The 25170-nt window shown below is 39.7% G+C and overlaps 2 protein-coding genes across 7 annotated transcripts in view; one reads left to right on the forward strand and one right to left on the reverse strand.

Annotated features, from left to right (window-relative positions):
• CENPU (centromere protein U) overlaps nucleotides 1-11573 on the forward strand; it is a 26253-nt gene extending 14680 nt beyond the window's left edge. For all 6 annotated transcript variants that reach the window (XM_081875898.1, XM_081875903.1, XM_081875900.1 and 3 more), the window contains 6 exons: nucleotides 3673-3796; nucleotides 4940-5018; nucleotides 6783-6830; nucleotides 7993-8054; nucleotides 9678-9834; nucleotides 10482-11573. In XM_081875898.1, the coding sequence (XP_081732024.1) occupies nucleotides 3673-3796; nucleotides 4940-5018; nucleotides 6783-6830; nucleotides 7993-8054; nucleotides 9678-9834; nucleotides 10482-10604 (593 nt within the window). In that variant the 3' untranslated portion in view covers nucleotides 10605-11573. The remainder of the gene's footprint in view (nucleotides 1-3672; nucleotides 3797-4939; nucleotides 5019-6782; nucleotides 6831-7992; nucleotides 8055-9677; nucleotides 9835-10481) is intronic.
• On the reverse strand, nucleotides 11542-24639 carry PRIMPOL (primase and DNA directed polymerase). The gene is made up of 13 exons (XM_081876041.1): nucleotides 24541-24639; nucleotides 23053-23237; nucleotides 22814-22905; nucleotides 20779-20920; nucleotides 19169-19316; nucleotides 17965-18252; nucleotides 16859-17021; nucleotides 16305-16402; nucleotides 15096-15182; nucleotides 14903-15011; nucleotides 14659-14741; nucleotides 14524-14570; nucleotides 11542-11860 (listed from the first exon to the last, which is right to left on the reverse strand). The coding sequence occupies exons 1-13, from the start codon at nucleotides 24548-24550 to the stop codon at nucleotides 11558-11560; spliced, it is 1755 nt and encodes a 584-aa protein (XP_081732167.1). The 5' UTR covers nucleotides 24551-24639; the 3' UTR covers nucleotides 11542-11557.
• Between the last annotated feature and the right edge of the window lie 531 nt (nucleotides 24640-25170).

A 25170-nucleotide genomic window follows, 5' to 3' on the forward strand; every position in this document is an offset into this window, starting at 1 on the left:
GTCTCTCTATAGTTTTAAGTTTGGTGATAAGTTGCAATTCAGCAGCTTCTCTTTCCAGTCTATTTCTGAAATTCCTTTGTAATAGAACAGCTACTTTGAGATCTTGTATAGAATGTCCTGGGAGATTGAAGTGTTCTCCTACTGGTTTTTCTGTCTTGTGGTTCCTGATGTCGGATTTATGTCCGTTTATTCTTTGGCGTAAGGTCTGGCCTGTTTGTCCAATATAGAGAGCTGAAGGACACTGTTGGCATTTTATGGCATACACAATGTTAGACGATGAGCAATTAAATAGTCCCGAGATGGTATGTGTGATGTTGTTGGGGCCAGTAATGGTGTTGTCCGGGTGTATGTGGCAGCAAAGTTGGCATCTGGGTTTATTGCAGGCTCTGGTGCCAGTGTCCGTGTTAGGTCTGGTTGTAGTATTATTGTGGGTTAGGAGTTGTTTAAGACTGGGTGGCTGTCTGTAGGCAATGAAAGGTCTTCCTCCCAGAGCTTGAGAAAGAGAACTGTCATTGTCCAGGAGAGGTTGTAGATCTCTGATGATGCGTTGTACTGTTTTAACTTGGGAGCTGTATGTGATGACTAGAGGTGTTCTGTTATTTTCTTTTTTGGGTCTGTCTTGCAGCAAGTTCTCTCTGGGTATCAGTCTGGCTCTGTTGATCTGTTGTCTAACTTCATCTGTTGGGTATTTTAGTTCTAAAAAGGTTTGCTGTAGATCTCTTAGGTGAGAGTCTCTGTCTGTAGAATTGGAGCAGATGCGGCTGTAACGTAGTGCCTGGCTATATACAATGGACTGTTTGGTATGTTTGGGATGGTAGCTAGAGGCATGTAGATATGTTTGTCGGTCAGTTGGTTTACGGTATAAGGTGGTGTCTATGCGCCCATCCTGTATTTTTATAGTAGTGTCCAAAAAATGTATTTCTTGCATAGATTGATTCATAGTTAGGTTGATGGTGGGGTGAAAATCATTGAATTTCTGGTGGAAGGTGTCCAGGGTCTGTTGACCATGTGTCCAGATGATAAAAATATCATCAATGTATCGCAGGTACAAGAGAGGTTTGAGTGGGTAGGAGTTTAGGAAACGTTGTTCTAAATCCGCCATGAAGATGTTGGCATACTGTGGGGCCATGCGGGTGCCCATTGCTGTGCCGCTGATCTGGAGGAACAGGTCATCACCGAATTTGAAGTTGTTGTGGGTAAGGACAAATTGGCAGAGTTTGGTAGCAAAGTCCGCTGTGGTTTTATCTGAAATGGTATTCCTTATAGCTTGTAAACCATCGTTGTGTGGGATGTTGGTATACAGAGATTCCACATCCATAGTAGCTAGTATAGTATTGTTGGGAAGATTATTTAAAGATTGTATTTTCCTCAGAAAATCTGTGGTGTCACGTACATAGCTGGGAGCACTGATGGCATATGGTTTCAGAACAGAGTCCATATAACCGGAGACACCCACTGTAATAGTGCCAATACCTGAAATGATGGGGCGTCCTGGATTTCCTGGTTTGTGTATTTTAGGTAGAAGATAGAAAGTTCCTGGTCGAGGTTCTGTTGGTGTGTTTGTGAGGATCTGTTCTTGGATGTGTGGGGGTAGCTCCTTAACAATCTTGTTCAGTTCTTTTTTGTATTCTTGTGTGGGGTCTGAGTCCAATTTTATGTAGAAGGCGGTATTGGAAAGTTGTCTGTGAGCCTCCTGAATGTAGTCAGTTTTGTTCATGATGACGACCGCTCCACCTTTGTCCGCTTCTTTAATTATAATGTCTGGGTTGTTTCTGAGATTATCTATGGCTCTCCTTTCGGCATGGTTTAGATTTTGTTGTAAGCGATGGTGTTTTCTGGTCACATCTGTTTGGATTCTGTGGCGGAAGCAGTCAATGTACAAGTCCAGTGTGGTATTGCGTCCATCAGGAGGGGTCCATGTGGAGTCCCTTTTTGTGTAACACTTTTTCGGTGGTAGTTGGTGGTCAGTGTTCTGTTGGGAGGGTGGTTGTTGTTCTGCTCAGGTGAAGCTTAACCTTACAGGATTATCAATTTAAGATCACTCACATTCCTGGAAAGGAGAATTTGGTTGCTGATACTCTGTCACATATGTACCAGTCTGTAAAGTGAATTGTTGACGTGTGAATGATGTTCCGCTTGAGTATTTCCAAACTGTGTACATATTTTGTTTTGATGAAATTTAGGGACTTAACCATGTAATTTCATCTTAGAGGGGAGGGTGTAGTGAAGTTAGGAAATTTCAATAGACAAACTGGTCAAGCTGAAGAAAAGCACTGTGGGAAGACCAAAGGCCAAAGGATTTATGGGATATGTGTCCTTGTTACCTTAAGCTGCAGTCTAGCTGTCTCTGGGAGTGTGAATGCTTATCTCGGGCATCTGCAGGAAGGAAAAACCTCTAGTTGATTAGTAGTGATTTAACACCTGGTTACTAAGTTTCGTCCCTTTATCAAGCCTCATTACAGGAGAAGGAGGACCTGGTGTGTCTGAGAAATTTGGGGAGGAAACTTTTGATCCCAAGGTCTTGAGAACCAACAAGCCTCAGCTGTCACAAGCTGAGTTAGTATCCAACTAGCTGACCATTGGTAAATTTAAAATTAATCAAGAGTTCTGATTGAGGTCCGATTCCACGTGGGGTTTTGTGCATGCACCTCATCCGCCCTTCTGTCAGATACCATCATACTGACAGTCGACTTGCTACATTCGTATGCGTGTCCTTTGTGATGAAGATTCCTATTGTCTTCTTGAGATGCGGATTCAACTGAGGACTTTTCGAATTGCTCTAACCTTTCTTATGTTCTCGTTTTGTAACTACGTTTAGCTAGCGATGCTTTACAATGATGTTGTTTTTCTGTCTAAAACGTTATAAGAGATGTGCCTACTTTTAAGTATGTTTAACCTTGTTTTTTAAATAAATTTTAAAGAAAAGAGGATTTCCTTGTTCTATGTGCCGTTCTGGGGAAGTCTGAATCCAGAGCCTGACCATTTAGCCCCTACTGCACCTGTGAATTTCTGCCTGTAATTGCGGAACCTGTTGAATTGCTGCCTGTATTTTGTGGAAGCAATTTGCAGGGTGGGACAGCTGGTAACTGGGAAGAGCAACCTTCTCCCTTGGGTTAATCTTCATGGCTATCCCGGGTTACAAGTGAGTGGTGGCAGCATCTACCCTTTTGATGTGTTTGGTCCTGTAAAAAGTGTATGTTACGGCCCCACATTCCCTCTCTTAGCCTGGTCCTGCTGGATTGTAGGACAGGTGAGGAAGGGGGTGTGTCCGTAACATTACTACAAGGGGGTAGTGGCGGGATGCTGTGCCCCCTAACATTTCTACATGGTGGCAGCGTGTTGGGATTGAATTCCTAACTTTACTACAGACGTTCTAACCACTATGCCACATTGGCTCATCATATTATCAGACCATTGCCTATTAGAAGGCCTAATGGTCACTATTTTGTCTGCCAATATATGAAACAATGTTAGCATTGTTTGTTAGTGCTACCGTGCAGTGCTGTCTTCAATTTCACAACTGAAAGACAATGTTTTATAATGCCATCGTTTATGGGTTTTATTTCTTCTATTAAAAGTTGGTGCAATTTTGAGGCATTTTAAATCATAAATTTTGAGGGTTGGCTGAGACCTATAATCTCAAAAGCTGCTTCAAAAACACCATTTATTTAGATTCAGATGCTGAGCCAGATTTGATAAAGGTTTGGGGTTCCAAAGACATGAAAAAGACTGCCAGCCGTGTCAAAGAAACTGATGTTATTCTGGATGCATTTGAGAAAATAACAGCAAAATACAAGTAAGTATCTTTATGACTAAGATTTAACTTGATATATGACTTTAAGCTCATTGACTACACTGAAATTGGGCATTCTTAAGCCACAATACTTTGTGCTCTCTCTGTTACAGATTGGTTTGCTGCAGCTGTGCTGTTTAAACACAGTGAATGTTGTCATATGATTGTAACCAAAAGGCCAAACCATTTTTACTCGGTTATGAAATTATTTTTCCTTGATTCTACTTCCTAGGAACTGTACCCCTGCTCCCTCAACTCGCTGAGCCCTTGCCATTCCCCTCCCCCCACATTACTACCCTAGGGCACCCCCATATTCATGTCTCTTCCTCTGCAGCCTTCTTTGCACAAACACCCCATGCTGATACGTTACTGTATCTCTTAAGATTAGTAGAATCTGAAGAGATACAGTAATCCTACAGCAGATTAAGAGCAGGAGAATCTTAAGAGCAAGTTTGTCAGTTTAAGTTCAGTGGATGAATGTTGTACAAATATGAGTAGTTGCTTGTTAATAAAATACATCTTATAAAGTACTACATTCAATCTGAGACATTTTGTCAAAGACAACACATGGTACCATAAATGAAATACATGATTGTGGGAAGATGCTGTGGAATATCTGAGGGCTTCGCATCCTCTGCTGTTGTTTAAAGCAGCAGTTTCCCTCAGTGTCCCTCTCTGCTCACTCCCATGTCATGACTGCTGCTGTTGTGCAGCCTGCCTTCTCTTCTGTTCCTCTGCCCTGTCCTGACTTCATGCAAATCCAATATTGCGATGATGCATTACAAATCCTCCAATGGGCGCTGTGCAATGGCAAACTTACATTTTTATGTATATAGGAAGAAAGAACATTAGAACAAAACAAATGGGTGCTTATCTAAAACAATTCCCATCCCTCAAGTTTAAACCATAATGAGGATGAACTAACTAAATGTAATGCAACTAAATTAAGCTTTCATTGTTTGAAGTTATAATTTCACATGTTATTCAGTAGGAGAAATTTAGATAGTTGATGGCATTATCAAATTTTTGTCCACTCAGAGTATCAAGTTCAATACCTAGAATATGTTTTTCAATATACTGATCAGTTCAGCATTTTTCTTTAGGTTTGTTTAATATATGGATTTGTATGCATTCTTCCCTATTCAGACAAGGAGTGGAGCTGAAAATATGTAGGAAAGCTATTGATAGCTTTTCTATTGTGTTCAGAGAGCAACTCACCAATAATGTAAGTACATTTGTTCCCTTATTTATGCTGTTCAGATGTAAGTGCCATTGCTTATGTTACCAAAACGGCACCATCCAGGCACTAGAGGGAGGTACTGGAGTTTGCAGAAGCATTACAAAAATAGGGGGAAACCCTCGGAAAGGGAAAGCCCCAAAACAGCCCACCAATGGTAAAATTTGCTTATTGGCTGTGGCATGCCAGCTAATAAAATGCTCTGCATGAATAAGGCTGACAAATGGAAATGAGGGTGCAGCGCTGCCAAAATGCAAACAGACTAGCATTTGTTAGACCAGTGAGGGAAATGAGGGGCTCAAATGGATGGAGTGGTGGAAGGGGGAAAGCCCTCTGAAAATTATCTGTTCAGACCTGTAGCAAGAGTGATCTGTTCTTCACAAGGAGGATAAGGGGATGATTCACCATGTGGTTCTCAACAAATTGCACCTGAGAGAATGTGACCCTCATCAGAAAAAGGTTCCCTTCTACTGTTACACATGCAAAGGCTTTGTATTATCTGACATGATTTTTCCTCTGCTGTTTTCCCAACTGCAGACTTTAAAACTTGTTTTTCAGATGACCTATGTACTTCACAGAGAACATTTGGAAACTGAACTGAAACTTGTTGTATTATTTAATTCTCAAACTTGGGAATGATAGTGTTAACGAAGTGCCCACAGCAAAATTAAAATAATACTTAGTATGAAAAATGTTTGTGGCAATTCATGATTTAACATTTTTAAAGGACTCCAGCCATGTTTCTCAAATGGAAGAGGTATTGTAAAACAACCAGGAAAGAAAGGTGAAGGGTGGGATAAATCTTTTAAATAAAACTTTGAATGATATTTTCCCCAGATGAGCACTGATCCTTTAAGATTCTTGGCTTAGGATAATAAATACAAAGTCAGAACTATGAAAACTAAGTAACTTTCCACAAATTACAGGATCTTTGTAACTTACCTGCTTAGGCCCTAATGTTGGACTAAGCCAAGACAGTGTCCCAACAGTTGGCATTCACCTGGGATTCTGGCATGGACTTTCTCATGGACTTACAAGTTGTAGGAGCTGCATCCTAGTTGGCTACAGCAGGATAGTGTAGCCAGAGCCTTGGAAAGAACACAGAAAGGAAAATGAATCAAAAAGTAATGGTCACAGTTTTGGTTGTCTCTCATATGAGTAACCATGCCTTTTGAGCTTCCCTTGTTGACTCTTATGTTATGGTTAGCCAGCTCCTCTGTCGTCCCCTTCTCCTTGTGCCCTCCATCTTTCCCAACATCAGGGTCTTTCCCAGGGAGTCTTCTCTTCTCATGAGGTGGCCCAAAGTGTTGGAGCCTCAGCTTCAGGATCTGTCCTTCCAGTGAGCACTCAGGGCTGATTTCCTTAAGAATGGATAGGTTTGATCTTATTGCAGTCCATGGGACTCTCAAGAGTCTCCTCCAGCGCCATAATTCAGAAGCATCAATTCTTCGGTGATCAGCCCTCTTTATGGTCCAGCTCTCACTTCCATACATCACTACTGGGAAAACCATAGCTTTAACTATACAGACCTTTGTTGGCATGGTGATGTCAGAGACCTCAACTTAAAAAAAATCTCTCAGATTACTTGTAATTGGATATTTACTTCCAGAAACCCCATGGCTAGAAAATGTGAAACCAATGAATTACAACCCATACAGTGACACATAAAAGCTGTGTCATAATAAAACAACTGAATAAAAGAGTAAATTAAGAAGCTATGCTGTATTATTAAAACCTGCACATTTTCATTAGGTTGCAGGTGCTGAGGAACTTAGAACAACAAAATTGAAAAATGCAAAGGTAAACAATTTCATGAATCTTCATTAATTGTATGGGTTCTGTCTAACTACAGAAGTGAGTATGCATGTTGGATTAGGACATTTCAGTGAATTAAGAGCTGGAGTTCGCAGTGTGCCCTGTGAATTTCACCAGAGGGAGAAGCTCTCCTTCCAATAATGATTAAATCTAACTGTTGTGGCAAGAATTTATATCCTCATGTTGATTTTGGCTCTGAGACATGCTAGTTTTAGAGGTTTACTGCTTTGAAGCCCACGTTTTTCATCCATGATTGCTTTGGAGTGAGTGGGAAGGCTAGGTTTCTGCTTCCAAGGTGGCTGTTAGAGGGAGAATATTTGGAATCATGAGACAGGACACCAGAGGGCATGTTGTCTCTGTAGCTAATTGTATTGACTGAAATGTGTTCAGTCAACATATTTAATTAACCTGATCAGGTGTATTGCTTGTGTACTGCCGTCTGCAACTGAACATTCCCCAGGATAAGAAGCAAAACTGCATTCAGTACTCATTGCTGAAGCCAGTTTGTGAAAGGTGTGTGTGTCTTAGACCAAAATGCATAGCTTTCATACAACTCCTAGCTCTCTTCCTGCCATTTTGGATGTTCAGGAGCATTATATTCACTATTTTATGTGATAAAGAGCCCAAATAGATTGGTATGCCTTATATGAGAAAAAGAATTTATTACAACTGTTTTGTTCTCTTGCTATAGCTTTTCTAAAAGCAGACATTAGTTTTGGTGGACATTTTTTAAAAAATAAAACCACTGCATTAATGCTATTGTATTCATATTGGCAGGTATTGATTTTATATAATGAATGTTCTGTCCTCTTATACCAATTAATCAACTGGATTTCCTTTCAGTAAACATCACTTGTCCCCCTGTACATTAATTGTATTTATTTATTCTGTCACTCATTGTACTTATTATAGCAGGATCATGTGTACAAAAGATGTCCACTTTATACTTTGTAGAGTGCAGGTGTACAAATGATTAAGGACTGACTGAAGTGATATCCAATGTTATATGCTGAGTAGGTCCTCTGAAATCAATGGGCATGTTAGTTAAGTTCATTGATTTCAGTGGGTCTGCTCAAAGTATGACTTAGCTGGATATCACCCTTTGTATGTTTTGCTTTTCAGTCTTAAAATATATTTGTCATTACAGATGGTGAGAGCAACAAATAAGAAAAGGCAGCGTTTGACAGAGGTCAAAGGAGAACTTCTTAAGTATGTTCTCATCAGTTAAAATGTTTCATGAAATAACTTGAAATACATTTTAGATTTAAGTTTTAGACATAGTCCAGAACACTTATTATATTTACAGTTTAAAATGCTTTCTTATGATATACCTCTCATAAGCTCATTTGTGCATGCTTTTTTATATTCTGCACTACAGTGGTACCTCAGGTTACAGACGCTTCAGGTTACATATGCTTCAGGTTACAGACTCTGTTAACTCAGAAATAGTGCTTCAGGTTAAGAACTTTGCTTCAGGATGAGAACAGAAATCGTGTTCTGGCAGCGCAGTGGCAGCAGGAGGCTCCATTAGCTAAAGTGGTGCTTCAGGTTAAGAACAGTTTCAGGTTAAGAACGGACCTCTGGAACGAATTAAGTACTTAACCCGAGGTACCACTGTATTTTGTGTTTTATCGTGAATCATAAATTCCACTTGTTTGGTGCAATTATCAATGTTGACGGAGAATAATTTTATTGTTAGAGCACTGTTCTCTTCTTTGTTACATGCATTTCTAAATACCAGGAAGCTTCATAAACACAATTTGCGACAACCTGTTTTCAATGTGTGTTTTTTTAAAGATGATTCTTCATGGTCTCTATGGAGTCACATGTGGGTGCAAAGCAACATTTTGGAAAATTCTAGAGCCTCCCCTCAAATGAGTGGAAGCAAGTGCCTTTCTGCCCAGGTCTTTTTCAACTGACAGCTGAGCAGCAGTGTTGGATACATGTTATTCAGTCAACTCTTAACCTTTTTCCTTAGCTTTTTGCTAGAAGTTTGTTGTCTTAGTAGTTACAACTTACACATGTTAGTCCATTGTTGCTGATAATTTGTCACTGAGGCCGTCTCATGGATTTGAACTGTTTCAAGGTGTGTTGCTAACAGACTTCTGCTAGGTAACCAACTAGCCTATGCTGTGCCATCATTAGTCACTATGCTTTAGATCTTAGAGCCAGGAAATCTTTGGGGGAACCATCCTGCAGGATTGTGTCCTCTAAGGCTGTGTTTCCCAACCTTGGGTCTCCAGCTGTTTTTGGACTACAACTCCCATCATCCCTAGCTGGCAAGACCAGTGGTGAGGGATGATGGGAACTGTAGTCCAAAAACAGCTGGAGACCCAAGGTTGGGAAACACTGCTCTAAGGAGGCCAGCTTGGTAAACTTCCGTTTCTGCATCTACACACATAGCATGAAGGAAGTCAGGTTGCTTACTTTAAACTGATGTTCTTTGAGTGGTCTTCTGTACAGTCATACATCTCTTTCTTGCTGTAGGCTCTTGGAAGCTCATCTTGAGGAGCTAGATGGAAAAGCACTGAGGCACGCAAATAGAGTGGGCTTTGTACCTTTGAAGGGAAGGACAAGTTCCAGTGCCCATTCTATTGTATTTATTACTTTCTGTTTAAGGCACTAAGGTAGCCTCGGCTGAAGGGCTGTTTAGAAATTCAATCAATCAGTAATCTTTGGCTCAGCAACTTCTTTAAAACATTGTTCTGTGGAAGTGAAGAACCAATGTGTGACTGAGCAGAAGATCACTTGAATGTTAGCTACAGTTAATTACTTTTTAGCAGAACTAAGTAGCTCATCAAGGCACAACGCTTACACATTTGTGTTTTGCAGAACTGAACCACAGCTAAAGAAACTGGAAAGAGAATATGCTGAACTAAAAGGAGAACTATCCACTCTCAGGAATGCAGTTCAGTTGGTGACTGATTTAAAGGATCTTAAACAAAAATATGTCAATGTCAGGAAGGAGAACCCACAAGAAAAAACAGTAGTAAGTACATGTTTAATAGTTTGATGCCATATGTCGTATTTCATTACTTAGGTAGAGCAATCCTAATTGTTGCTGCTCTTGTTTTGGGTGGGTGGGTGGGTGGGTGGGTGGGAGAATCCATGGCAGAGAAACCACCCAAACCCTGTTGTGCTCATTCTGAAAGGGTTTATTGTGGTGGTAACATTTAACCTCCCCCCGCCCCAAATTCTGTGCTGCTCTAGCCTTTTCTTTTGTAGTTCCCTCCCATCCAGTGGGAGGGAAAAATTGGTATACCAGCTCCAGGGGTAGTGTATTCAATCATCTCTCAGCAGTCCCAGTGGCATGCCGAGGGAAAGAAAGGGTTTGGATCCAGCAGATCCAAAGGCACCTGATCCACCCTTGGTGCTATTACTTTTTGGGCCTACAAAAGTGACACTGGCCACCTAGAGGGAGATCCAGTATATCCAATGGCCCCTGGAATGCCCTGCCAGGCTACCACCCGATTTGACAAACCTGCTTCTGAATAGTCCCCAAACTACAGTGAGTGGTTAGTGTTTATCTGGGTGCAACTGCATGGGTGGGTGGGGCTGTGACTGGATTATTTCACAAAGTGTTTTAATACTGCCTTTCTTAGAAACATTGTTTCCCCCCGTTTTCTTCTTTCATAGTATGGTGCCTCCAGCCTTCCTGCACTCCTGGTGGAATCACGAAGAATTTTAGGAGCTGAAAGCCACGTTCGCCGTATCAACTCAAAATTACAACAGGTTTTAGATTCACAAACAGAGGACTAGACAAATATACATATAATTTACACTTTACTGCCTAACGAATACCCTGCCATATTTTAAATACAACTACATAGCACCCATTGAAATTAATGAACATTACTAAGTTATGTCAATTACTTTCACTAGATCTAATTGGAGTAAAACACAGTTGAATGCCACCCCACTGACACCTCTAATAGTATTGTAGTTGAAGCAGGAAATTTGAAGATTAGTCCTTTTTTGAAGAGATTTTTCTCAAGTGGCTGAACTATTTGTACTTTTAGTGTGGCTATCTGAACGCACATAAAAAGCAATAAGTGCTTTTTTAAATTGCCAGTTAAGTTGGAGGCAAATAGGAAGTAGTCGGATAGGATAGAAAACTGAATATGAACAAGATAAACCTTGATAGTTTTTTATTGGCAAGCTTGAGAAGTGACCACTGCTTGCTGTCAAGCCCTAAGAACATCTGAACAGCAGCATGTTGGGTACCTGTGGCCCACAGGGTAGTATAAATTACACTAAGCTATTTTGTTTTCCATCACTAACATAATTAAAGCATACCAGAGAAAAACACTCTAAAATGATTCAGGTAAGCTTCCCTTTTCTGCCAATCTCACACTCTGTGCAAAACAGTTAATATATGTGTAGTTGGACATGTATGTGAATTATACAAATCACTTTCTACACTATAATTATTCATTTGACTTATTTAGCTGTACTAATCCATTTCTAGAATTAAGAGAGAGCATATTTCAGTAACCGGCATCTTGGTGGTTGCCAAGTTGTTTCAGCCCTATAAGTCACTCTGTAAGGGGTACTAATGTTTTTTGGTTTTTGTTCTCTTGGGACTGGCTAGCTGAAACCATAATGATTTCTCAAGTAAAAACATGTTGTTGGCTAGCTTGTCTGGCTATTGCCAACATAACTACCCTAGTGAATGTTTTTTATTCAGCCATACCTAATTTATTAAAGTAGAGTTACTTTTTTGTTTCATCTCCTTTGTGTTTTCTTGAAACCTCTATTAGGAGTTCATCAGGTATTTCATCTGTACTCCAAGGTTGAAATGTTTCAGCAGCTTCAGCTAGTTCTATATCCTCAGCAGCTTCCAAAAAGCAGATGTCATTTTCATTATCTCCTGTGATACTTGAGCTTTTCTTGGTGTTCAGCTCTTTATTTTCATGTGTTGCAGTTAAAGATTTTCTTTCTGTAAGGTCGTGGTGTGTGTTTGTTTTTTCTTCAATATTTCCATTTTCATCCATTATATACACATATTCTTCATCCTTTTAAAGCAAACAAGTTATTTCAAAATAAATAGTTATTTGAGGATTATAACTTTTAACCAGGTTTTAAAATATTTATATATTTCTTACAACCAGACAAAAGTTCATTTTTTTTGTTATTGTTACTACCATTGATTACTTGCCTTCTAAACCATTGTCTCAAGGCAATTTACAAATAATTAAAAACAGTTAAACATGAAAAACAAAAAATGAATTTAAAACATTGTTTTCAGAAAGTGCAGACAGTGGGTGCCTGTTGTATTATGAGAGAAATGCTATTCCACAGAACAGGGCCCCACTAACAACTCTGGTTCGAATTATTGTGGAATGGGCTTCTGAGATCTCTGGAACTTGCAGGAAAAACTCTCCCTCAGATGGCAGCAATCTACTGGGTGAATCTAAGGGACACGGCAGTCTCACAAGTAACCTGGTCCTGAGCTGTTATAGGGCCTTAAGTCATGCACCAATCAAAGTTGGTAGTTTTTATAAATTCAGTAGAGCACCATGTGCTCCAATAAGTATTCATATACAGTAGCTGCAAACACTCTTAAATACTGCCTGCTTTGGTGTTTAGAGGCATAAGCCAATAACTGTCTACAGCTGCCCAACACAATATATATGGCTGTTGAAGAAGCTTTCCTTCAACAGGAAAGAGCTAAGCCTCAGTGGGAGACTTTCTAACAAGTTGGTCTTTTAAATATCCTGAATGCACAAAGCTAAGAGGCCACACATGCAAGTTCACTTGCAAATTACTTACCAGATAGAAATTTCACATCATCCAAAACAAAATAAAAAAATTCCTTCCAGTAGCACCTTAAAGACCAACTAAGTTAGTTCTAGGTATGAGCTTTCATGTGCATGCACACTTCTTCAGATACCTGAAGGTAAGTACCTTCAGATACTTCTTCAGATACCTGAAGTCTACTGTATATGAATACTTATTGGAGCACATGGTGCTCTATCTGAAGAAGTGTGCATGCACACGAAAGCTCATACCTAGAACTAACTTAGTTGGTCTTTAAGGTGCTACTGGAAGGAATTTTTTTATTTTGTTTTGACTATGGCAGACCAACACGACTACCTATCTATAACACATCATCCAACATCATCACTATTTTTCACCTGAGATGTTTCACATTCAACTTGAGTGTTCACAGATTTAATGATGTCACACATGTGCAGCAGCTCAGAGGCCTACTTCTTGTTAAGATAGTTAATCTGTATGTTCAAAAATTGTTATGAAGAGGTGGTTGCCACCAGTGCTTTTTTCTGGGGGTACGCAGGGGTACGCATACCCCTAAACATTTTGTGAATTTAAGTTTGGCCTCATGGAGGGGCAGTATTTCAATATGAGTAGGAAAATGAGAGTACCCCTTTTTTTTAGAAAAAAAGCCACCAATTCAAGTGGAAAGGGTGCTATTCCACGTGGTCAAAGAGCTGTAGTGTAGCTCAGATATATTTTCAAAGTGGTAGATGAAAAGCTAGGAATTCCTTTATTAGGAGATTAATAGAGGGCACTCTTGCGATTTTTGTCCCAGCAACATGACTCTATGTTGCACATTTAGTCATCTGGTTACAGATAGGTAGCTGTGTTGGTCTGCCATAGTCAAAACAAAACAAATTCCTTCCAGTAGCACCTTAAAGACCAACTAAGTCAGTTCTTGGTATGAGCTTTCGTGTGCATGCATACTTCTTCAGATACACTGAAACAGAAGTTCTGTTTCAGTGTATCTGAAGAAGTGTGCATGCACACGAAAGCTCATACCAAGAACTGACTTAGTTGGTCTTTAAGGTGCTACTGGAAGGAATTTGTTTTATTTAGTCATCTGTTATTGCTGGTAAGAAAAAAGTTAAGACACAGAACTCTGCTCAGACTTTACTAATTAGACAATCTTTTTGCACCATACAGTGGTACCTTGGTTTAAGAACAGCTTAGTTTTTTAACAACTTGGATTAAGAATGCTGCAAACCTGGAAGTAGGTGTTTTGGTTTGTGAACTTTACCTTGGAAGCAGAACATTTTCCGCTTCCTGTTGAGTGTGTTCCATTTGTAAATTGAGTCCCCCGCTGCTATGGGAAAGGACGCCTTGGTTTAAGAATTCTTTGGTTTAAGAACTGACTTCCGGAACGGATTAAGTTCGTAAACCAAGGTACCACTGTATTTTCATGATAGAACAGGAGCATTCTACCTGCATTTTCATTAACAGTACTTCTGCCAAAATAACACATGGAGAAGGTCATTACAAAGTTCTGGTTTCATTGGGATGTGCTTCCTAGCAGTTGCACAACTGTGCAGACTAAAGGAATTCACAGTTAGATCAGGGATGGGCTTGCATGACTTTAATGAGAGAAACACAAGCAGTACTACAGTATTCACAACCCCAACTCACAATGAGTAATTTTCAGTTCTATGGGCATATTGTACACAAATTGAGAGGAGTTATGCACTTGCACAACTTTAATAATGCAAGCCTATGACAACATCAAGACGGTGCTAATGAAATACTGGTTTTATTTTAAAAAGTAGGCCTGGAATTTTTTTCCCTCATGTTTGCTCATTTTTCATCTACACAACTCATTTTCTAAACTACTGTTTGCTACAGAAATAGGTCTTGCCAGGATATAACCAAAACATTTCAATATTGCACTGTGAGAAAAGCATACCTCTTTGAAAAGAAATGGGAGGCATACCTCAGCTGGTAGTGGAAAACCTGTTAAATACAAAGAGAGTTTATATTGAATTATAACCATTTAACATTAGTACCTGTAATATTGTAGATAATACAAAAAAGTACTCACATTCTGACTTGAAGTTTTCTGCTCTGCAAACAGGGTCATGGCATTTTTGATACCAATTCTCCCTTTTCAAATCTATTACAATCCTTGAAATAATAGATTTAATAGTTTATGTAAGTTTCAGTCAATGAGAGTGATCTTAATTGCTTTATTTTATAGCCTTGCTACAGATAAATGCTTTGCAGAAAAGATAATCCTAGTTTTATTAACCTACTGAATAAATTATTTTTAGGAAAAGTATACATACATTATATTGTTACTTTTGTGAGCTCTGCCAATATTCATGCACCAGCGATATTTGGAGATGTCATATACAAGAAGTTGCTCAAGAGAAAAATAGTTCCATCTTCTTATCCCTGAAAAAACAGATGTTCCACTTTGTAAACAACTTAATTCTCTTTAGAATTGCCACCTCTGCTTGGACCAAAAATATTCCTTACCTCCTTGAACATTATCTTTGTTGACCAAAAAAAGAACAAAGTTATCAATTTCTGGATAAGGTGAACACTGATATCCTCTTATGGAGTCTATAAAAAAATTACAAATGTTAATAACTTATTCTTCCATAGCACATACTAAGAAATAAAATATGAACACTGTTAGGAACAGAATTAGGACCTCATTGCCATGGTAAAAAAAGCAAAAAGCTCCATACCAAAACCATTTCTGGCTTGCCTGTCATAGTACACAAGCAATTATTGACAGATGATGCTAAAACTTGGCCAGGCAGCAGCAGGGCATAACAGGAACATAGCCATTGTTGCATCCATGTCACTTATGTCAATTGAGGCAGCAGGCAAAAACCTGTTCCAGGCTATAGCATTCTAGCGTTGGCATAGCACTGGCCACCCACACCTGGTTTGGCCTTTCAGTAGGCTACTGCCAGAAGCTGGGATAATGCTAGCATCATTCCACCAGTTGAGTCCAGTGGAGCTGCTCTGGGCTGGATGGAATAATGCAGCCGCCAGCTTCGCATATTAGAGGAACAGAGCCTGGTATGAACTTCACCTAAGAAAGCTGAATTCCGAGTCTCCTTCCCTCAAGTCTGCACTGAGAAAGTAATAAAATCTAACATGCTTTTCATATCTAGCCTAGTCATCGGCTAGGAGCTGCTCTGGGCTGGATGGAATAATGCAGCCGCCAGCTTCGCATATTAGAGGAACAGAGCCTGGTATGAACTTCACCTAAGAAAGCTGAATTCCGAGTCTCCTTCCCTCAAGTCTGCACTGAGAAAGTAATAAAATCTAACATGCTTTTCATATCTAGCCTAGTCATCGGCAGCAGTACAAATTAATCCTGCTGCACATTCCTCCATTCTTTAAATTTCTGATAACGTGACACTTCTGAAAATTTTTGGATTACCTTTTGTTTTTTGTGTGTAATACACTGCAAGGACCACTGACGAAAAGCGGTTTAATCAAATACTTGTCAGCAGCTTACAAAATTTTTGAATTGTAGAGATTTGAAGTATTTACTATGCATAATAATGTTTCAGGATAAACTTCTTCAGAAGCACAGCTAGACATAAATTTCAATATTCAAACATACTCATTTTCACAGCCACATGCTGAAATAAAAACATTTTGAAATTTTAAATGCCATAGCATCATTTCCATAACATGAATTAAAATTTATTTTAACACAATTACCCAGACAGCCATTAGAAACACTGCCATCTAAATCCATAGATTTTTCTTTTGCCTCCTTTGGGTTGTCACAGGACAAAATTTTTAAACTGTCTGAAAATCTGAGAAGAAACAGAGGGGGAAGAATCTTAATACTTGCAGGATACAAGCATATTTTCCACAGCCACACATCTATATCCACACTTTAACATTTTTTTTTTTTAAAAAAAGCTCATTATTTTCACTTAGCTATATCAGTGCTTGGAGAAGCAGTCACAAATCATGGATAAAATGACAAATAGAAAAAACAGGACAACAGGAAAAATTCTGCTTTATACCAACCACCTTCCAAGATTTATAGCCAGATGAGAGGAGAGCTCCTCAAGCCAAGGGACTTAAACACAGCCCAATCTATTATGACTCTACAAGGCAACGTTGCTCCAAATCCAGGATTCCAAGCAGAGGGGGACTAGCAGACATAATAATCAGTCATTGCTATTGCAAGTGAAATAATGAATATCCTCAATAATCACTAAAAAGTACTAGGGAAATTAGCATTTCAATAGTGATATTGTTACCTTACATTACAGATCAAAGAGGAAAGGAAATACTGCTCTTCTGTACAAGAATTCTTTACTGGTTCAGGAACAAATCTGTTATCTTCAGCAATGTCCAAAACTATACTGTTTCCTGCTTTTGATGACTTGTATAATCGAAAGTTTCTGTTCTTGGTATATACTCCTAGAGAAAAAAGGTTATTGGCTATATCTACAATTGCTTATGCTTTTTGGAATCAACCAAGCAATTCAACAATTAAATGTGTTTATGGCCACCAATTTCAGTTCATAAACTCTTGGAACGCAGCTCTTAATTTATCACTGAATACCTTTTTAACAACAGCTGGGATCTCACCAACGGGTTTTTTTGGGTGTTTTTGTATCTCAAATAAGATTTCCAACATGTGAGGGGATTAGAATGTAGAGTCCTGACAATACTTGTGTTTGTGGTGTCAGATGAAGTATGCTTGAAAATACGCAAACACCCTGAGCCAGAAAACACTCAATAGAAAATAGAGTTTATGCAGCAAATGTTGGCCCATCTCCCTGAATATCACATGTATAAATAAAGAATAACTGTGTTCTTATTGCATCCTCCCTCCCCATATGCAAAGTCCCTGACAGCTGTTCCTCATCTTCTCTTTTGGCACTCTTCACATGGGCGGAGAATTGCGCATACCCAGTCATACATACAACAGGACCAGATCAGGCCCACCATTTTTAGTATCAGTGTTAATCAGCACACACTGGACAAATTCACAATGAGTAATTTTGAAATTATCTCCGTACTGAAATAACCAATTGGCAAAAAGCTTCTTAAAGCATTACCCATCTACCCTATGCTGTCAACCTTGAAATACATACAAGGGCTACAGCAGGGGTGGTCAACATGGCGCCATCCTTTCATTGTCTGAGTACAGCATCTATCATCCCCATCCACTAGCTATACTGGCTGGGGCTCCTGGAAGTTGTAGCCTGACAATACCTAAAGGGCCCCCCAGCTACAGCAGATTTTCAGATATACCTGCCTGCTCTCCTGTTAAGGCATAAATAAAATGTTCCCAGATTCTTCACATATGCAAAAATATTACCATAGAGCTGTGTATTAAATGTGCATTTATATTTACCAAGATCTACGAACAACTGCTTTTCTCCGTGTTTACCATTCACTATTAGAAAAGAAAGATCTGGATTTTCTTTCCATTGAGGTGCACCATTTCCCAAAGAATTGTTTGCACTAGGTTGCCTACTATGAGACACATCCTTGGTGACAGTCTGGTTTTCAACAGAGCTGGGCAAATCAGTGGCAGCTTTGCAACTCTGAGAATGAGAGACCACCTGTTTCTCTGGAACCATTGCGTCTCTTTTCCTAGTTAAAAGAACAGCAGGCTGCAAAATTTTTCTTAAAAAGTTACCTAAAAAACAGAATGGTGAAATTTGAGAGATCAACAATAGGAAAGTTAAACCATCTAAGAATCAATATGCAATTGCTTGCCTAATAGGAAACAGTGAATCTTTATAAATTGGGGGGGAGGGGGGAGCCAAAACAGTAGGAACTGTATGAATTCCTTTTTCCAAGATTTTACTAACAGCTTATCCAGTTAGCTTCTCATGCTCCTGATCTGGTGGTTAGAATACAAACAAAAGCATAGAAAGAACCCTATGACATTAGCTGGCATGCTGCAGGAGGCTAGCAATACACAACCCACACCAAACCAACCATGAGGGCAAGGGTACCAGTGCAGACTGGAATAACTTGCACAATGAACCTCTGTAAGCTGGAAGTACTGAGTCTGTGTGTTACTATTATTTATACTCTTTGTCCAAGGAGCTCAAGTTGGTTCTTCCAGAACATTTTATCCTCTTAACGATCCCCTGAGGTTCGTTAGACAGAGATGTTGTTGTTGTTTGGTCGTTTAGTCGTGTCCGACTTCGTGACCCCATGGACCAGAGCACGCCAGGCACTCCTGTCTTCCACTGCCTCCCAGAGTTTGGTCAAACTCATGCTGGTAGCTTCGAGAACACTGTTCAACCATCTCGTCCTCTGTCGTCCCCTTCTCCTTGTGCCCTCCATCTTGCCCAACATCTAGAAAGAGATAGTCTGGCCCAAGTTCTGTCAACTTCATGGCTGAGTGAGGATTTAAACCTGTCTTCCTGCTCCTAGTCAGACACTTTAACCAATGAAGCATGTGAGCCACACTTGCCAACTGACTGCATATACAGCCCAACTTGTTAGATATATATTAAAAAATTGATAATATAAATTCATATCCACTACTTTAAAATGGTTGCAAATCAATTTATCATGCATTTGAAATAAATTGTGCTTACCTATATGAATATTATTCTTAAATGCAGCATTGTGGAGCAAAAATATTAAGTGGCAACTAAATTTTTCTTTGGTGCTGGAATCCAGATTCAAAACATCTTCAACTGAACATTTTATTCCATAGTGTTCATCAATTTTTTTACAAATGAACTGAAAGACACAGTGAAATTCTCCCTTTATCATTTTGTCCCCTGTTAATTATTAAACTTGTTAATGGCTTATTACCCAATAAGTATCCACACTACTTACAACATATTTTAAACATTGCCATATAAGGAAAAACATAAGATAATATAAACATTTAAAAGACCTGATATGCAAAATGAACCGGCACAAAAAATGGCTTCATTTCATAGCTTTTAGAAAAACTAACAGAAAATTTCAAATACAGCAAAATACAAGTAAGTATCTTTATGACTAAGATTTAACTTGGTATTTGACTTTAAGCTCATTGACTCCACTGAAATGCGGCATTCTTAAGCCACATTAGTTCGTTGGACGTTTGGCTTCCAAAAAATATTTTGCAAACTGGAACACTCCTGTGTTTGTGGCGTTCGGGAGCCAAAATGTTCGAGAACTAAGCTGTTTGAAAACCAAGGTACGACTGTACTCTGTAACAGTATCCTATTGCAGTAACAGTATTTAAAAATATAGTTATTTTATGTTTCATCATTACAAAGATGATGAAAAGCCAAATAAATAGTCCCATCCAAGACAACTGGTAGAAAAAGCCCTCCTCCAACTCAGGGGTACTTATGTGTTGGTCATGGGGAGAGAGACAGTGGTCAGTTTTCCCTTTAAGCCACAGCCCTTTCTGTTTCATGGAATGCTGCTCAGGAGAATCCCCTGGGCTTTGGGAGCGAGTTTGCAAGGGGTACAGCAAGCAGGTGAGTGAGAGCCGAAAAGGTCCTGGGCGTATGTAGTACGTTACACATAGCCCTTTGATTGTTGGCCAGTCCATTTCAGATGGACTGATAGTCCCTTATACTGGGGCCAAAAAAATGCCTTTTTGGTCAAGCAACACTTCAAAGGTTTTAGGCCTCATCCCCGGTCCTTCCTCTTTTACACAGCGCATGGGAAATCAACCACACTGTCCCTCTTCACCCAGCATCAGAAAGACTCAGAGTTTCCACTTCTGTCAAAAGGGCACATCTTATGACTACGTACTGAAACAGAGACAGCTTCTATTTTCCCCATTGTGCTCCAACTTTCATACCACACACTAAACTTCTTTTTTTGAAACTTTAAGACTAGGCACTCTTCTTTGGTAAAGGCACTCTTCTTTGGTAAAATAAAAGTATTATATGTTACTTGAAATTTCGAAGTTCTGGTATTTAACATCAAAGTCTGCTCACGCTATATTCCCTCACAATTAATATTACTACTTCTCAAGTGCTTAGACTAGATAGAAAGATCATGGCATGTCTTGCCCAATACCTTGCAGGGTTAGATTTTAAACTAACATGATGGTGTAGCATTTGTTTGAATCAGCAAAGAACAAGATTCTACTGCCTCCCTTGGTGGCTTATTTCATTGATAAAATTCCATTATACTGAGCATATTTCCCCATATGTTTTGCCCAAATCTATATTTCTTATTACTTTAATATTACCTCTATCAAGTCTGCTACCATCTGTTTCCCATCAGTTTCTTGATTAGCTGGTATGTAGAATTCCAAATCAAAGTAAAGTTTGCAAACAGCTTCTTCTGGAATAACCTCATAACAATGCATAAGGCTTGTTTCATTATATGCTCTAGATTAAAGGGAGAATCATAATAATTTATATTCATTGCAATTACAATTACCAGATTACAGCAAATATTCCAAATTATTTTAAATAAAATCGTAGTTATTTTACATTGCTATTGCCTTGCATGCAGGTGAAATGCAAATGGAACCTTCTGAAAGGCCAAACAGAAAAGAACCCTTATTGTCTGGAAAAAACCATAGCATCCTATTGATGAACACAGTTGTTTACCATCAAATTTGGAATGAGTAACTCTAAACTATAAAGAAATATATAGTTTGGGAACACTTTGAGTTATTGCCTGCCCCAAAAATATGTCCCAGTTCTTTATGTGTACAGTCATACCTCGCCTCGGGTTGAATGTGCTTCGGGATGAGCACGTTCGAGTTGCGCTCTGCGGCAACCCAGAAGAAACGGAGCTCGTTACTTCTGGGTTTCGCCACTTGCGCATGCGCAGATGCTCAAAATTACGTCACGCGCATGCACAGAAGCGCTGAAACGTGACCCGCGCACGCACAGACACGGATTACGTTTGCTTCTAGATGCGAATGGCGCTCCGGAACGGATCCCGTTCACATCTAGAGGTACCACTGTATGGTTTTACAGAAAGCCACTACACTGCTGAAGAACACAAAAGCACAAAGATGTGCTGGCTGAGTGAGCCTATCTAAGTAAAGCTGTATAACTGTTGCAACGAGCTTATACCATAAGTGAACTAATGTGGCAACAGATGTCAGGCGCTACACCAGCACTCGTGTTGTTGAGTGAGGTCAAAGGTGCCAAAGATGTGCCCACATATTTTTTAGTTTCCTTTTTGGAAGAAAAAGAAAATATACCCTCAATCTAATAAAAATCTAATGAAAAGTTGAATGTTCTGTTACACTGGGGGGAAAACACAAATGAATATACAGTGGTACCTTGGTTCTTGAACGTAATTCGTTCGAGAAGTCCGTTCGACTCCCGAAATGTTCGAAAAACAAGGCGTGGCTTCCGATTGGCCAGGCATCCTGGAAACAATAGCCGATAACCGCATCAGACATTTGGCTTCCAAAAAACGTTTGAAAACCGGACTTCCAGGTGCTGAAATGTTCAAGTACAAAGGTGTTCGAGAACCAAGGTTCCACTGCATTGGCTTGATTCCAGGAGCATCCCAAGCAGAATTCCACTCAGGAAGTGCTCTAGTCAGCAGAGGAAGGAAAGCTGACTACAGTGGTGCCTCGCAAAACAAAAAGAATCCGTTCCGTGAGGCTCTTCGTATAGCAGTTTTTTCGTCTTGCGAAGCAAGCCCATTGACAGCTTAGCGGATTAGCGCTATTAGCAGTTTAGCGGCTTTTAGCGGATCAGCTGATAAGTGGCTTATCAGCGGATCAGCTGATAAGCGGCTTAGCTGCTTAGAAAAAGGGGGGAGGGGGAAAACCCCGCAGGAACTCGCAAGACATAGGGAAATTCGTTTTGCGAAGCGCCTCCAAAACCCTTTCGTCTAGCGGGTTTTCCGTCTTGCGGGGCACCACTGTATTACAGAATCCCATCTCCCCTTCCAATCCTTAGTGCTCTCCCAAAATCTGCTTCACATGATTGGGGGACCTACTGGAACACTGTGAAAAGGGATGCTAGGGGCTTCTGGGGAACTCAGCAAAAGTTCCCTCTCACCTTGTCTTCTCTCACTGTGATCCCACTGCTGGATCAAAGGTATAAGGTAGGAGCCCTTTCATATCCCAAAGGCAAAGTCTGGATTCAACTTCTAAATTGCAATGGCTGCAACCTTACACACATCTACATGGGGGTAAGTGCCATTTAACACAGGGGAACTTATTCAAAGTAAACACACAAAGGTTTGGGTTACATCAATATATGAACATAAATCATTCTGCGTACAGTATTTGTTTTTCAGATACTTGCCTATAATAAAACCAAAGCTCTGTGTATGTTGTCACAAGATAAATCCTTTGCTTGTTTTCTGCATTCTTTTCCAAAGCAAATACATGAACATCCTTTAAAAATGGGAAAAAATCCTCAATCAACAAATCAAAGTACCCAAAGCCAAGTCATTTCTCAATTATAAATGTGCTATAACAAAAACTTAACATGTGCAAGGCATATTGCTGGCAAAGCCACATTCTAATCATTAACCATCATACCTGTTTACAAGTTTTGGCAAAGTTAAATGCCTGAGTTTGCCGATGAAATAGCTTCCAAACTGGTGTTGCTTGCCATGGTTTGGACAACTGCGGTTTGTAACGTGCACAGAGAGGCCGTCGTTTATACGAAGATGCTAGCTCCTCAATATCCTTTAGCCTTTCTTCCCATTTTCTCTTTGTCTGTTCTAAAGCAATCAAAATATCAAGTTTGTATTCAACCAAGAGTTCCATTTATAAATTACAAGTGAAGCTCATGATTATTTACAGATAGTTATTATACAATATAGCCCAGATCGACTCTTACTGTCTTCTTGACCAGAGATGAAATTGTGGCATTGGTAAATGGGTGGTGCAAATAAGCAAAGAAGCATGCAAGTACAGTGGTACCTCGGGTTAAGTACTTAATTCATTCCGGAGGTCTGTTCTTAACTTGAAACTGTTCTTAACCTGAAGCACCACTTTAGCTAATGGGGCCTCCTGCTGCCGCCGTTCCGCCGGAGCACGATTTCTGTTCTCATCCTGAAGCAAAGTTCTTAACCTGAAGCACTATTTCTGTGTTAGCGGAGTCATTAACCTGAAGCGTATGTAACTTGAGGTACCACTGTACAGACTTAACCACTTCCAGAATCAATTGAAACCATTGACCAGTAAGACAAGGTGCTTGCTTATTTTGAAGCTTCAGCTGTATCTTAAAGAGACACTTGGGAAGTGCATAGATAGATATTTCACAGGCTAATTGGGTTGGTGGACATGCAAACGATATGTCTAGCATCAGCAGTACATTGAACAGAGAACACATCCCACTTCTTACAATTTATTTAGCAACTGGGTATTGATATTATTAGAAAGCTCCAACATACTGGGAAAGGTGCACATAGACCACAATTTCCATGTTAAAATATACATTAAACAGGGATTGAGTCCTTTGCTGGTTGCTGCTCATGTATAAGACAGAAAACTGGAGTACATAAACATGCACTTCTTAAAAATAGGGCTGCACTTGACACACCACTCTTAACACTAAGTTGTTCAAAGTACATATTTTAATGTCAAGCCATTACATCCTTCAGCAAGCATGTCATGTTCCACCAGAAAATCAGTTTTAAAGGTGGAAGTATTAATACATGTGATCATGAAACAGGACATTAGTCTAGTGATGCAGATATGATGCAAATATGTCTGTGTATATATATTGATCATGTCATTCTCATCATATATTTCCTCTACTTGCAGCCCTAACATCCTGTCCCAGAAAGTCCTCCAACCCTCTGAAGCAGATTTTCAAGGGGCACAGGAAAAATGAGGCACCAAGACCACCTAATTCCATGCGATGTCTCCTCACAGAATTCTGGAACGAACCACTAATGTCAACTGAATCAAATAAATTATTCTGAATAAGCAGTGATTTTATCTGAAAGAAGTTTTAATCATGCTTAATACTGCTAAGTTTAATGTAAATATTTTCAGAACTTGGAATAGTGGACTTACTGGTGCTCATGATACCTTTCTTGCCGAGAAGTAATCAGTCTTTATCCTACTTTGAGACAGCAAACACACTGAGGGGAAAAACGTAAACTATTAATATGCTGAATATGAGAAGTGGTTAATTTCCTTCATAAGTGTAAATCACCCCATGGTTGAGCTAACTGCAGGTGCAAAACCAGCCAAGCCAGTTGCTATGGTAAAGACCCAGTGCCCCAACTATATCTGTGATTGACACATCAGCTCAGTAGTAAAGTCTGTTAGTTGTCCAGTGCTGGACTTATTTAGAGCAATGTGTACTATACAAAGTATTTTGTATTTGCACTCATTTGTATAGTGCACATATAGTACACGGTACACATACGTTGTGTACCGGCGCCCAAAATCCACTTGGCACCCAGACCATATGCAAAGGAAATGCAAATAGGCCTTCCAGCGCGTGCACACGCACACACACACACAAAAGAAGGGTTTCAGGTTCCTTTAGGCCAGATCTTTCCAAACTTTTCATGTTGGTGACACTCTGTTTAGACATGCATCATTTCGCGACACAGTAATTCAGTTTTACTAGCAAACCGGAGGTTAAACTAACCCCTTTCCAGCCCCGGGAGGAGCGTGCGGAGCGTTCGCACGACA

Source organism: Podarcis erhardii, assembly GCF_964252035.2.
Source record: "Podarcis erhardii genome assembly, chromosome: 9".
NCBI lineage: Eukaryota > Metazoa > Chordata > Lepidosauria > Squamata > Lacertidae > Podarcis > Podarcis erhardii.

What these genes read in the sequence shown, in the direction of transcription:
- PRIMPOL (XM_081876041.1), bottom strand. An exon ending in TGTTTCTAATGGCTGTCTGG is followed by an intron (nt 15,183 to 16,304) that starts GTAATTGTGTTA and finishes ATTTTTTTATAG; the next exon opens with ACTCCATAAGAGGATATCAG. An exon ending in TCCCATTTCTTTTCAAAGAG is followed by an intron (nt 11,861 to 14,523) that starts GTATGCTTTTCT and finishes TTGCTTTAAAAG; the next exon opens with GATGAAGAATATGTGTATAT.